A 12,930-nucleotide genomic window follows, 5' to 3' on the forward strand; every position below is an offset into this window, starting at 1 on the left:
ACATACACTTACATTCCTTTTTCTTATATATTTCAGTTTACTCCAAATAAAGTCCACCACGAAATGAAAACAAGACCTGTAACTAAAACGTTGCTTTCTTTCACTACGTAAAGTCCAGAACATTGGATCGATGACGATTGGGCACTCACGTCATCGCGTCAGCTCAAAACAACATGGCAGCGGAATGGTAGTATGAAAAACATAATCATTCACAATTTGCGTTGTAACAAATAAAATAAAGAATTAATGTGTATTGTGTACAAATGATAGATATATAACTTTAAATAATATACGTGCAATTAAAAATAATTAGATCACTTAGCGCCACTTCATAAAAGCTTAGTTTGCCTGACTTCTTAATGTGAGATTTTAGGTTCCCAAAGCGGCAAGTATGAAAATAGTTGTCTTCTGGTTCATCGCCTTGACGATGGAGGCAGACACATACCGGACTACATCATGCAACTATCCAGAAGACATCTATCTTAAGATCTTTTAATGTTTGAGCTACACTGAAAAACCAAAATTACACTATTCATTACCCAAATTTTGTACATTTTAATCTTTTTGCTTGCGAACGTTCTCTAATTTTTTGCGGCTTATTATATTTATTTATAATTATATCAAAGGAATTCGGTTCAGTGACAGTTACGCTCGTTATTGGCTCTAGTCTACCTTCTATGTTTTAAGGTGTTTTCGTCGTAGGTATAAAATGGCTAATTTTCTATAGTAAGCAAGCTGTATAGACGAGGGATAGTTATTATTAATATTATTGTTCTGACTCATTTCCATTAACTTATATTTTGCAGTCCAAAAGAAGTATATCTGTAACCGTTTAAAGTGACCGAAAATTCTTCGAGATTCTTATTGTCAGAGAACACTGACACCTGGTTCAAATTCCACACCGTACATGTAATCTATGTATGCCTGCGTTTCTGTGGTCTGTCTTGTGTGTAAAGGTGTTCCAATAAGCCAGTTATTCACCATGTTAACCCTTCTAAATGCCTAGCAGATTAAATAAACCTATACAAAATTAATTTTGTGTGTTACTTGCTCAAGGTGCAAAAGTCAAGAAATAATAATTAAATCTTAAGGATGTGCATGTACACTTTGTTATTTTTTAGAGTACGAATCCTCCTTCATTTCTCATATTAGTGTCTACAATTTCCCTTACTTGTGGGATTAACTGTTTCTAAGAAAAGTATGACGTTTACCTTCGTGTAAATTAGGTTTTATACTTTATCCATACAAACCAAAATTAGATTAGATCGGGCAATTTCTAGTGTCTAATAAAAATGGACGATCTACAGTTTCGGAAATAAAACATAAGACAAACACATTTACAAAATTCACTTACTTTACGCATTTTGTATTATATAAAACGCATAATAAAACACAGTTAATTAAATCCAGTAAGTCTGACATATTTATATGGATTAGAATAACCAAAGTTTCTTATTTGGAATCTTTTTAACAAGAAGAAAGTGTTCGTTCTTATTCTGATTGAAGTATAAATAAAATATACTAAAAATTTATTTTGGTAAAATTCGGTATTAGTAGTGTCAATCGTGGCCATGTTGTACTGACATTTATTATAACAACAGTACTGGCAGTAAAACAATGAATCTTTGCCATAACAAAAGAAAATGTTCATTATTCTATGTTGCTCTTGAGAAAAAGCACTGCTCTCTTTCTTCGTTTATTTTCTCAACAGAGCAACACAGTCAGAATTTTTTTCCAAAAAATTTACGAGCATTCTCGTAGCATTCTCTGACATGCAAAGAAGCCACAGAATCATAAGACAACGCTGATGGTATTTTTTATTGCTGCAAATTAATTAAACGCACGAAGATCTAAAATGGCGTTGTGAATTTAATTAAAATTTAGCAATTAGTGGCTACAATAACGGTATACTCTTCTAACAGGGCGTATGAGGACAAACAGATGCAGCTCGCTAACACTGTCCTGAAAGAGAAATCCTAAAAGAAATGTATTTTTTAATATTACGAAAGAGATCATAATTGTCTTACGGGTGTAATACCGACAAATTATCGACTAAAAAATTAATATTAATTTTTACTCACGTACATAAAATCAATATAAGTTAGTAAGGAAATAATTAAAGAAAGCGAAAGTAGCTACCCCTCACATAAGGTGCTGAACCCAGATATAAAACGATGGACTTCATGGTCGATTTTATTGGATGTTTATTTGTAACACTAATTAAATCTTCGGTTGGTACAGGGTCGGTATGAATAAAATGACAAAAATAAGGGAAAACAATTATTTACCGTCTAATTTCAACAGTCAGATTTTCTGAAGAGCAGATGATAAATGGTTTGCCACTCCACTTAAGACATCAACATATGCAAAGCTTACAGTTCATACGAAGGCATGTCTCGTAAGCAGTGGGTTTCTTGTTTGTATCTCGAAAAGTGATGGATGCGATTCACTTACCAACTGTCACCGACTCGTTAACGAAGGAATTCTGATATGAAAAGTGTATGTGGTACCAAGGGAGCTATAACTGTCTTCAGAGGGGAAACATATTTTCAAGTGAAGAGATCAGATTATAATGGGAGACGGATTTTCTGGCTGGGGCACTGCAATATATTTCATGAGTCTTGCTAGATCCGAATCCCTGCTAAAGTTACAGTTTATTCGACAGTCCTTCTTTATAAATAAAGAAATCCTAGATGATTAAATTCACATTAAACTAATTAAATTATTTCACTAACTTAAACAGTTTATCTGAAGACATTCTTAAATATTCTGTTCTGGAGACTGATTAATTTTTTGGTCCCACATTTGGAAAGAATAATTTAAATTTTTCTCAAGGAGTTCTTATACTTTCTGCTCAAATACTGTGTCTCAAATTACGAAAGACTGGGTTATATTTTCGTCCAACAAATCTTAAATTTACTGTTCTAAAGACAAATTCAATTTGCGTGTCTGAAATTTGGAAAGAGTGGGTCACATTCTTCTCAAATAACGGTCAAGTGAAATGTAAAAATGTTCACGGTTTATTCCTCTGTCCATATACGGCCAATTAATTACTGCTCTAAAATCTTTACTATTGTATGCCGTTGCAGCAAATTAGCAAAGTTGCGAACAAACAAAGTCATAAATATTGAAAGCTAATTCGTGAAGTTTCATCAACAAAGCTGTTTCCTCTGTCATATTTCTGCATATACTTAGTATGAATCACACATACCCGTTTCCTTGAAGATGGAACACAATAATTTTCGGAGAAGTGCGTTGGGGGCGGAAGAGGATATTGCGTCCGCCAAGGTAGCTCGCTCCCGCTGACAGGTCGTGTTCCCCGGCCCCACTTCAAAACAAGAACATGAAGAGCACGATTAAACATGATCCCTATTTTCACCATTTATCAACTCTCCAAACACGAAAAACATTTTAATTATGTATTATGTATAAACAGAGAAATACTACGATGCACAACTTGCCAAATGGCCAAATTGCGGGTTGTTTTGCCCCAGAAATAGCCACATTAAAAGGGATCAATTGAACACCCGAGATTTGAAAGAAGATGCAAATTAACTCTGAAATAAATATGCTGGATTCCTTCACTCGTTTTTATATGTTTCAGGGCACAATTTCTTCTCTCCTTCGACAAGTAGATCACGTGGTCAAACAAACAATGTAAAGTTACACTATTTTACCTCCCTTCCAACATGTTCATGGGTGTCCATTTTAGACGAACTAATATGGTAAGGCTGAATGCGCACAGATCAGATGCGCTTGCGCTGATCTCAATGGCTCTCAATGAAAGGACCATTAACATCATTAAAATATGAATACATATCTTATCTTGTGGTACACAAATGAAAATAATCTTAAATTTCGTTTGTTATATCAAAATATACATATTTTCTACCCTCCATCAAGCCATAAAATTCCTGCGACGGTGGTAGAATCAATACTGGTTTCCACAGCAACGATTTTTTACCACTATAAAAGGCGAACGCTGCGTTGTTGAGAGGAATTGTGGGTACTGTAGCAGTATGGCCTCCATTTGTGGTCGTGAGTCCTGTGTTTAGGAGGGACGTGTGTGGTTCCTCGTCGGTACTTCCGGCGTCCCATCTTAGTAGAAAGCAAACCCAGGCGGCGCGATGTCTCGTAGAAATTGTATTAGGTGACACTAAACCACGCGAATAAGCAACCCACATATTACCTGCCAAATCATAAGCCAGTCTTTATACAGACGTAAATCAGTTAAATTTGTCGAAATGTCAAATAGTTCATTTGTTGCTAAGCATCATCATAAATCTCTACTGCCGGACGGTACCGGCATCCGGGTGTCGCATAAAGGAGCTTTTGCCTACGAACATGTAAATGACGAGGACCAAATATATAAGGATTATGAAGAAGCCGCCAACAGACGTTCAAACGATAACGAAAGTCCGAAGAAAAAGAGAAATCTTCTGCATTTCCGTGACATGCCTCCTCACCTACAGTTCAATCCGTACATCTTTACTGGATACCGGCCTCTACTGACTTTCTGGGGAAGCATCAACAGCCTCTTTTATCTTCACAATGAAACCATCAATATCCTAACACACGGTAAATAGTAGCATATATTAGCCATTAAAATTAGTAAGTAGTTAAGTGCATGCATGATTACTTATTTATTTATTTGTAGTTTATTTAACGACATTGTCAGTAGATCAGACTAAATAGCGTCGGATGATTAATAATTAATGAATCAGAAAGTTCTGGGTGAGAAACGACTCCGATTAGTGAAATGAAAAATTATTATACTAGTACTGTTAATTTAAGGAACATAGGCGGACACTTGTACAAAGTTAGATGTAATGACTGAGTAAAAACAGTAAGGTACAAGTTATATCAGGAAAGTCTAGGGCAGCAAGAGAATAGCGGTTTTGAGATATATTTGGATTTGGTCCGGAAAAACCCGGTGTTAGACGAACCAGTATTCTGCATAGAGAACTCAAGTCAAATGATTTGCATTTATGAACTGGAAAGGATATGGAAGGAAATGGTCGTGACTTAATTAAAGGTTCTGTTACAGTAAAAGTAAAGTAAAGTAAAGTAAAGTTTGTCCCATTATACGCCATGTAGGCGTTTGGGGTGAGTGGAGGTATAGCTCCTCTCTTCCTTGACCTCGGCACCAGATAGGGGTGAGTGGTCAGCATCACGCCCCGGCCGGCTTTACCCCGGGAAAGGACCCTGGTACCCATTGTAGAGGAGGCTGGGTGGGCCCCAGAGCCGGTCTGGACGCAGAGGCTAGAGAAAAAAATCCTCTGCCCCCGTCGGGGATCGAACCCTGGTCGTCCAGCCCGTAGCTAGTCACTATACTGACTGAGCTATCCCGGCTCATGGTTCTGGAAAGAATGAGGAAAACCACGAAAACTTCATTCGGTATAGTCTCCAGGCCGCGATTTTGATCCAGGACCTTCTAAAAACGAAGTAGGAATGTTAACTAATCCGCCGAGACGTTCGTACACGCGTGTTATCAGCCTACTGGTTTGCGGTCAGCTCGTGTCTTCAAAACATGAGGACGTTGAGGAAAATTTAATATTACTGAATTTATACATATCTTTGTACAAATGCAATGCATTACTCTTTATACAAATGTAATAAGATAGAAACACCGGTTATCGAACCAGTTATTTTCAACTGTAAAATTGTCTTTATAATTCTCTTAGTAATATGCTGTGACCATGATTATTAAATTTACAGAAAGAACGAAAATCAGCTATACGCTGGTCAGTTTTAGGAACTGCTTTGCATGCAATACGTGTCAAGCAGTTGCATGGAAAGCCACACACTGCAGATACACAGATTGTCGTGCTAAATGAGATACTGGCGCGCCGAGCACAATCAATACCGGTAGTTTTAATATAAATAGAACAAAGCACAGTATGTTAACATTTAACACTTACTAGGGAAAGGTTCTTATGTTTCACTGAGGTTCATGCTGTTGGCCGGTTGGCCGTCAGATGCATCTAAATCAATTATAGACGTTCAATGTTTGCCAACAGAATTTAAGGGCCACAGTAACATTTAACTTTATAGTAAATGCAAACATACTTGTGACTATACGATCTGTAAAACGAGACATTATTACTGTTTTAGTTATTAAACGTTTTCAATTGTAACAACATTTTTTTCCTTTTTTATTTCAGTGTGTTTTCTTTGAGACAGTTTGAATGTATTAATGCAAACATTTCTTTCTGAGTCCTGACAATTTCTATTAATAACACTGTTATCAAATTCCACCTCTTGTTTAGAAAACGTTACACTTTCTTGGATCAACACTACCACAGGCATATATGTAATAGGTGTGGTCTACATAAACATCTATGTACGCACACACTGATACTTCTGAACACTGAGGAAGAAGCAAGTTGAAGGTTTTAAGATTTTTGTTTTGTAACAGTAATATACGTGATTGAAGTAATAGATTCAATATGTTATATTAACAGCGATTTATGTAGTGATCATGAAGTTTTGTTGTTGAACATCAACTATTAACCCTATAAAGTCGAATTGTAACTATATGTACCAGTTGCTTCAACAATTCTAATTTTGTATGATTCTCAGTATGAGAAGGGATTATTTTCTTAAACAGCAATAAAACATGTCTTTGTGATGGTGAAATATTGTGTTTTCTTCGCGGTACGGACTGAATACTTAATATTATGTAGACGAGTTTCAGCTTTAAAGAGTTAATAAAATGTACGTACTTGCAGCTTAAACTGGATATTCAGGGGAGGGAGAAGAGGGGATTTGCAGATGTAATCAGAACAATGTAAACAGTTTTACAACATTAAATCAGGATGCTGGGCGATACCAGTCCAAATCATTTAGTTGCCCAGGGTGAAGAAAGTAGTTTAGAATGATTGCGGGACGGATGGAGGAGGATAAGTTGCTTGCGATTTTATTTCATTTTTATTAGTACATTTACTGATATTGCGATATTTAAGTTTCGTATTTATAAGCAAATCCTATAAAATAACATTTGCAAACATCAATTTTTTAGTGGAATCTGAAGTAATCACGGTAGTGAAGACCTCGATGTTGGTTGACGTCCTGTGGTCTTACAGGTAGATATCAACGTTCCAGAGTAACACAATTCTTCCCTCTTAGGCGTGGCCTTCGGCCTTGTAGATGGGAGTAATATATTCATCCGATACATAGGTAGCCCCGTTTGTTTACTTATAAGTCCAGACGGCATGGCAACCCAGAGACAAACATCGATATTTTTTTCTCCCACAATCGGTTACGGAAGTCTTGTTTGTTTTTAATCTTGGCATTTTGTTGTAGGCCTGTGTTTGTGTGGCCGTGTGTGGTATATGTCCACAGGGTCTGCCACGGGCGCAGCGTTCATATTAAGCGTCTCAGCTCGTTTAGTCCGGCTAACAAACTGAAAAACGGAAAATGAAAGGTCTTCTGTCTTACTTCCGCCGTTCCACTAGGACACAACAGAACCAATCAGATGAAATGCATCGTTAGCCAACTCCAGTCAGTGAGGCGCTCACCGCTAGCACAATCTTCATCCAGCTGGCTAACAACGTCTGGCTAGCTAGCTGACCGGAGCTGACTAACGATGGTGAAGATAATAACAGTATGTTTCTCCGAAACGTTTGAATCTATGTACGAGAATGCTTAATTAAAGAATAATTTCTCGAGTATACAAGTCTGCACTGCGTCACAAGAACAACATAGTCAATAACTTCTTGGGATTCTGTGTGAGTTCCAATTTAAAACAACGGCATTTTTAGACGAAGTGATGCTGTTATGTTTAATGAAACTGATTTCATGATAGTGTTTTTTTCCCTGTGTATAATGATCCATCTCTGTTTTAATTTTAAACAGGAGACAAACATACAGCTCATTAAAAAATTTCCGGAAAAGCACAAGGACTCGACTGAACTTTTATCTGGTCCTCTTCTTTGAGGTGCAAAGAAAAGTATTAATCAAGTCTAAAGGGTTCAGACGATGATTATTATAATTAGAATTACTAGACTTCTGGACATGTCCATCGTCGACATTTTTACACAAGAAACTATTCTTTAATTAAGCATACGGCTATTTACACAATAAACGCAGTAGTAAGAATGCTAAAGCGTTCTCTATGGAGTGGAAATAAAGTTAATTTGGATAGAGCTTTTAGTAACTGCGGAACACGGTAATAAAAGAACATTCTAGCCGCATATCCTTTACGAGAAGGTTTACGTCTCTAAACGGGCAGTTAAAATGGATAAAACTACGCCATTAATTTTCACTGCTACACTTATTATCCGTGAAGTAGTTACTTACATTGGTATATATTTTTATTTCTTTGGAAATCCCTTAGGTCTACATATTTGGTAAAATAGACTGCATATATATATTTAAGCAACTATTCGCTGCAGATGTGATGAAAGAAACTATCGCAATATGCAGTACAGTTGATTTTGAAATATTTATCTTAAGCAGCGAATCTTTTGCTGAGACTGTACTCTCGCGAAAAAAAACTTGTTGAAATCCTTGAAATTACATTAGAGAGAAACGCTGTTTTTACTACACTTTCTCTGAAGAACAATTGTAATTCGTATCATGATAGATTCGTAAAAACTTTTAAATACCATACGATCATACAACAACCAAACACGTAGAAAGTCTGTTGAACAGATCAAAGGCTAGAAAAGTGTACATACAATCAACAAGAATACCGAAAAACCCATAAAGCAGCTGAAGTATGGAGTATATTTCTTTTCATCACCACAATATTTTATACACGCCGCATTCTTGCGGAAATAAAAATAATCAGTCAATTAAAAGTGAGGTTATGTGGTTGTTCGAATGGTATATTTTTGATAATTTGTATTTAATGAGCAATCACCCATGGTAATAATTATTCCAATGTGACGAACAGATTTAAACAAGTGCACAGCTACTACTGCGTTGTAATATCCTGGTCTCAACATAAGAATTATACCTGTTCTACTCTAAGACAGAGACAGCGTACTCCGACCGAGAGACCTTGTAATTTTCCTATGCTCTCCAAGTGAACACCAGAAGTATGGTGAAACTGATCATGTCCATCATTAATTATCTCACATTCGATATTCTGTAGCTTGTTATTACGTCGCTAATTGAAACATGAAGTAAGAGACGATGGAGAGAGCCGCTCGGAGTTGGATCCCAGCGTTTTACAACACTGGCAGTAAAGACACCATGCAGCCAGGACATTTGATGGCTGTGCCGGTAGGATTAGGAAATGCCGCAACTGACACAGTGTTCAGGCATAGCGGAAATGTTGTGCCTGCCGCCATTGCGGGTGCCAATATCCTTGCCGTACCTGGAGCGACTCAAGAAGCCGCTCCCAGAATAGTCTGTCCCAGAATTCAATACATGAATATCCGAAAGTGAACCAGACTTTTTTCTACTGCCAACTACCTAGCTTGGAACAGGGCAAATGGCGAGTCATAACGGAGGCGAAGAGAACACGATGTACATACAAAATGGTTATAGAATTCCGTTGAGAACACTGAGAATAAATATGGAAATATGAAAAACTTCATACGAATGAAGTGGTATATTTTCACTGCAGATTTTGTTACTATGAACAGTTGATTCCAAAAACTGAACTTATAAAGAGTTCTGAAATTGTTACAATGTATCCACGAAAAATTCGAAACTCTCCTCTTCGCAACATCATCACGAAACAGTGGTTCACTTTGATGTCAAACACCAAGCCGCCAATCTGTTTTCTGCCAGCAGACGCTTTAAATTTGCCTGATGGTATTGATTAATTTTCGGTCACTGACAATCTAGGAAGTTGTTCGCACGTGCAAAAACGTAGTTCATCGTGTTGAACAGGTTCACACGGCAGGAAATCGTTCGACTTGTATTCGAGAGACGACTAGATTCTTCACCAGGACACCAACGATTCTAACAGAATACGGCCATCTTCGTATTCACGGCTGTGAGAACCTCAAATCCTGCTATTCTAACCGAAGATTTTCCTCAACTTTTTCTACGAAATGCAACTATTATAATTCACGGTTACAGAGCCGACGTCATAGTATTTGGCATCCCAAGCAAACTTTCAGTTTGCGCCCCCCCCCCCCCCCAGTGAACTTCCTAAAATAAATATTGTGCATTAATGTGAATAAAACTGTGCCAAATAGTAATATTGTAGACTTCACTACACACTCATAAATCACTTTTATACGATACCAACGAACGCACATTTCTTCGGTCTCTCTGTTTTTATCTTTACATTTTTAGACGCTTATTATACTCTGTCTTATGTTATTCTGTTTCTTTTAATTCATTAATGATATTTATTCCTCATCGCAAGGGCGGGTTTAGTGCCATGACGCGATGGAATTGGATGATGTCATTTCAGTGCCACAGCGTCATTGTGAGATGACGCTACAGTAACATGCAATGACCATACCAAGATAACGCATTGCCTTAAGACTGCTAAAATGTTGTACATATAACTTATCTGCACTAAACACACGACAGAGTAACGCAAACAGAAGTGATGTGTTTATTTTAAAAGTATAACAGTTCAATACTGCAGAACTTCATAAAACTTCTGTGTCAAAATATTCTTGAATCCTTTCGAGAATTTCAGTATTTTGCACTTTTTGATTCTCAATTGTATTTAAACATTATCTTGTACCTAAAATCCCTCTGTAACTTCATTTATTTTTATGTAATTTTACTTTATTAAGAAAACCAACAAGTTGCAAAGTATCAGATCACATTCTAATGGAACAAAGCCAGACTTACCCAGAGCGTGTGTGTGTGTGTGTGTGTGTGTGCGCGCGTGCGTGTGTGCATGTACGCACGCACGCGCACACATAAACAATATTATTGACATAAGGAAAAGAAACATGGGGCAAGATTTTACAAGTTTATGCCCCTGAAAGTGGAATAGACTACACGTACAGTACAAGCGTTAGGCATATCAATAATTAAATCCGATATTATGAAAAGTGAGAAAATTGCACGATATACAACTACTAATGAAATAAACAAATCTTGTAATAATTTGGAACCAGACAAATAGGTGTTACGATACTCGCACACTAAAAAATAATTGGAAATAATGTGAAAAGTTTCATGTCGACTCGCGATGTTTATACTTCCACGGCTTGAGTTTTCCTCGTCTCTGAGTGAAAAGATCCTCAGGACACACACACGCTTGCTACATGTCATATACAACAGAACGAAAAGTTCAAACACGTAGGCCTACAGCATAGCCTGCTATGAAAAGGCAGTTACTAAATTACTTTATAAAGAAAGTTGCAGGATATTTTAAGCTCAAACTATTTATGACTATAAACTGTGTTCCACGGATCCTAGTTATTCTGCTGAACTACGTATCGATTGACGATTCGAGCAGAATTTGATGGGAATCGATAACACCTATTTTATAGTACCTACTATTCTAGAACTTTCTTGGAGCAGGAGGGTCAGCCTATGGGACGAGAATTGAACGTCGGAACTCCCGGATTCTTTACACTCGAGTGTTTGGTAAACAAACGTCATTACGACAAGGAAAGTTACACTGAATTTCATAGTCTTTACAGCATGACATTTTTAATAGGCCTAAATTATATCAGAAGGTCCCGGAAAACTTTTCAAGTGCCATAATTGGCGTCTTTCACAATCACAATTAAGAATTTACGCGTTGTCACCGAACTCACATACGAGTATAACCTAAAAACACTAGACGTAAAACACAAGTATTACTTGAAATCTGATCGCAGTAAAAACAACGAACTACACACGTAAAATACTATTATTACTGCCATAAGCTTATGTAGCCGAATAAAATGAAATCGTAAATTGATTTTTCCGTTCCCGTCTGTGTTCGATATGAGACGGATACAGTCTGGCAATTGTGATCGTACTGAGCGGTGTTTTTTTTCTGATTTCATTTACTGACGTGTGCGACAGAAGACTAATTAGCCTATACACGGAACTTTCTGACCTCAGCTTTGCACTGTGGCAGACATGATAAGTAATTCTAAATTCAATGACATTATAACTTTTGTAATTATCAAAGCAAAGTAATATAATTAGAGTTTACCATATTATTTGATAACTAATTCCGTTGGACAGAAAGAATCCTTTTTGAGCAATGAAGAATTATTCAGACGGCCAAAAGGTTTTATGATTAAATATAACCAGAATGCATCGTGATTACAAAAGCCCACTACTGGTTATCATCCCATGTACCTCTTCCCACTTGTGGGATATTTTACAATTAATATTTTCCTTTGAGGTTTCGCAGCCAAAATATTTTGTTCTTTCTTGTTTCCCAGTTTTTGTTGTAGCATATACTGCCCATTTTATCCTACTCGCTTTAATTCTACAAACATATTAAACAAGCGTAAACATTCTGAAGCGCCACATTATGCAATTTTCTCCATACTGTTACGTCACTACCCTTGTGTCCAAATATTCACCACTTTGAATTTCAATGCATGTTAATCCTTTGTGGCATCCAACGCAGATGAACGTAATGAAATTAAATGCTCCCTACGGTTCTAAAGTACTTAAACATACTGAATAAAGAAATAAAACTGGCCTGATAGAACCAGGATTCAGTAAATTTTAATAACTGGACAGAGGCTTTGTAATTTAAGTACATTCATGTCCCTAGGGATACTGATATATTAGGCTGTGCTATGTGTAACTTACGCATCGATTATACTTGGTCGTATTCTGTTACCGTGTTTTTAACTAAATTACATGCATTTCCCGCTAGAATGGCAACACGATCGACGCCGGAGCTATGCGGGTTTGCATGTCTCGTTTATATCAGGCTATCAATTTTCTCGGCAATAAAGATCAGCCTCCTGATTAAACGGCAGTACTTGTGAACAGCAATTAGTTCAGCATATAAAATACTCGACATCACGAATTAGAAAATAACGAACT

General features: G+C 36.9%; 2 protein-coding genes across 7 annotated transcripts in view; one reads left to right on the forward strand and one right to left on the reverse strand.

Moving 5' to 3' along the window:
- Positions 1-12,930, reverse strand: part of Doa (CDC like kinase darkener of apricot) — a 77,957-nt gene that overhangs the window by 50,847 nt on the left and 14,180 nt on the right. For 2 of the 4 annotated variants that reach the window (XM_022084052.2, XM_087358439.1), the window contains exon 2: positions 3,212-3,328. In XM_022084052.2, coding sequence (XP_021939744.1) covers positions 3,212-3,328 — 117 coding nt within the window. Of the gene's footprint in view, positions 1-12; positions 162-3,211; positions 3,329-3,677; positions 3,723-12,930 lie in introns of those variants that run through there. The other 2 variants (XM_087358440.1, XM_087358441.1) reach the window with 2 other exon arrangements.
- The window catches only part of LOC110839662 (progestin and adipoQ receptor family member 4), a 36,677-nt gene continuing 27,749 nt past the window's right edge, over positions 4,003-12,930 (forward strand). For all 3 annotated transcript variants that reach the window (XR_015537781.1, XR_015537780.1, XM_022084065.2), the window contains exon 1: positions 4,003-4,578. Coding sequence is in view for 1 of the 3 variants with exons in the window: in XM_022084065.2 (XP_021939757.1) it covers positions 4,245-4,578 (334 nt within the window). In the remaining 2 variants the exon portion in view is untranslated. The remainder of the gene's footprint in view (positions 4,579-12,930) is intronic.

The sequence above is a fragment of the Zootermopsis nevadensis genome, unplaced genomic scaffold, assembly GCF_977971745.1.
Source record: "Zootermopsis nevadensis isolate Lab colony 2312 unplaced genomic scaffold, Znev_1.0 Znev_ptg000030l, whole genome shotgun sequence".
In the NCBI taxonomy this organism is placed as follows: Eukaryota; Metazoa; Arthropoda; class Insecta; order Blattodea; family Termopsidae; genus Zootermopsis; species Zootermopsis nevadensis.